The 1,614-nt window shown below is 38.8% G+C and overlaps 1 protein-coding gene across 1 annotated transcript; it reads right to left on the bottom strand.

The window, feature by feature from the left end:
* Nucleotides 1-1,169: 1,169 nt before the first annotated feature.
* On the bottom strand, nt 1,170-1,607 carry LOC140920263 (uncharacterized). The gene has a single exon (XM_073368264.1). It carries the CDS (start codon nt 1,605-1,607, stop codon nt 1,170-1,172), a length of 438 nt encoding a protein of 145 aa, XP_073224365.1.
* Nucleotides 1,608-1,614: the final 7 nt, after the last annotated feature.

Here is a 1,614-nt window from a genome sequence, read left to right as displayed (position 1 = left end):
GTTTTCAACCTAACGGGTATTCATTATTTAAGCATAATACTTTTTTACGGCGTCTGAGTTTACAGGAAGAGCTAAATCTTTTCCATCCATATTCGTAAGGATCAAAGCTCCACCTGAGAAAGCTTTCTTCACGACGTATGGTCCCTCATAGTTAGGAGTCCATTTCCCACGATAATCCTTTTGAATGGGTAAGATTTTTTTCAGCACCAGATCACCTTCCTGGAATTCTCGAGGACGTATTTTTTTCTCATACGCTTTCTTCAGTCTTTTCTGATATAATTGCCCATGACATAAGGCCGTCAACCTTCTTTCTTCAATCAAATTCAATTGATCAAAACGCGTTTGTATCCATTCCGACTCCTCTAGTTTAGCTTCCATTAATACTCTGAGCGAGAGGATTTCTACTTCAATAGGTAGCACAGCCTCCATCCCATATACTAAGGAAAAAGGGGTTGCCCCAGTTGAAGTGCGTACTGAAGTACGATACCCATGTAGTGCAAATGACAACATCTCATGCCAATCTTTGTATGTTATAACCATTTTCTGAATAATTTTTTTGATGTTTTTATTTGCTGCTTCAACTGCACCATTCATTTTTGGTCTGTACAGGGACGAATTGTGGTGTTGAATTTTAAAGGTGGCACACAATTCATCCATCATTTTGTTATTTAGGTTTGTGGCATTGTCAGTAATGATCTTGCTTGGTAGACCATAACGACATATTAATTCCCTTTTTATAAATTTGACTACCACATTTTTGGTTACATTGGCGTATGAAGCTGCTTCTACCCATTTGGTAAAGTAATCAATTGCCACCAAGATGAAGCGATGTCCATTTGATGCTTTCGGTTCGATCATTCTGATGACGTCTATGCCCCACATTGAGAACGGCCAGGGCACTGAAAGGGTGTTCAGGGGCACTGGTGGGGCGTGGATATTATCAACATATATTTGACACTTATAACATTTCTTTACATAATTATAACAATCTTTTTCTAGAGTGAGCCAATAATATCCGGCCCGAAGAATCTTTCTAGACATGGCGTGTCCATTCATATGGATCCCATAAGAGCCATCGTGGATATCTTGTAGAATTTCCTTCGCCTCATTAACATCAACACATCTCAGGAGTACCATATCGTGATTCCTCTTATACAAAATATTTTCGTTCACAAAAAGCTCGCGGATAACCGTCTCAAAGTTCTTTTCTCATTCTTCGATATTCCGGGAGGATATTCTCTATTTATAAGATAATGTTTGATGTCGTGATACCACGGTTTTCCGTCAGTTTCTTCTTCCATGACATGGCAGTAGGCTGGATAATCTTGACTCTCCATTTTAATTGACGGGATTTCATCGTTTCGATTTATTTGGAACATAGATGATAAAGTAGCCAAAGCATCAGCCAATTGGTTGTCTTCTCGAGGGACATGGTGAAACGTGATTTTGTCAAATTCTAAAGACAATTCTTTTATGTAGGTAAAATAAGGTATTAACTTCTTATCTCGAGTTTCCCATTCTTGGTTAAGCTGATTAATGACTAGGGCTGAATCTCCATATACTCCTAGACCTTTTGCTTTTGATTCCAAAGCCGCCAAAACTCTCATGGCGCAA

Source organism: Cicer arietinum, chromosome 5 (genome assembly GCF_000331145.2).
Source record: "Cicer arietinum cultivar CDC Frontier isolate Library 1 chromosome 5, Cicar.CDCFrontier_v2.0, whole genome shotgun sequence".
In the NCBI taxonomy this organism is placed as follows: Eukaryota; Viridiplantae; Streptophyta; class Magnoliopsida; order Fabales; family Fabaceae; genus Cicer; species Cicer arietinum.
This window is presented reverse-complemented; position numbering and strand designations above follow the sequence as displayed.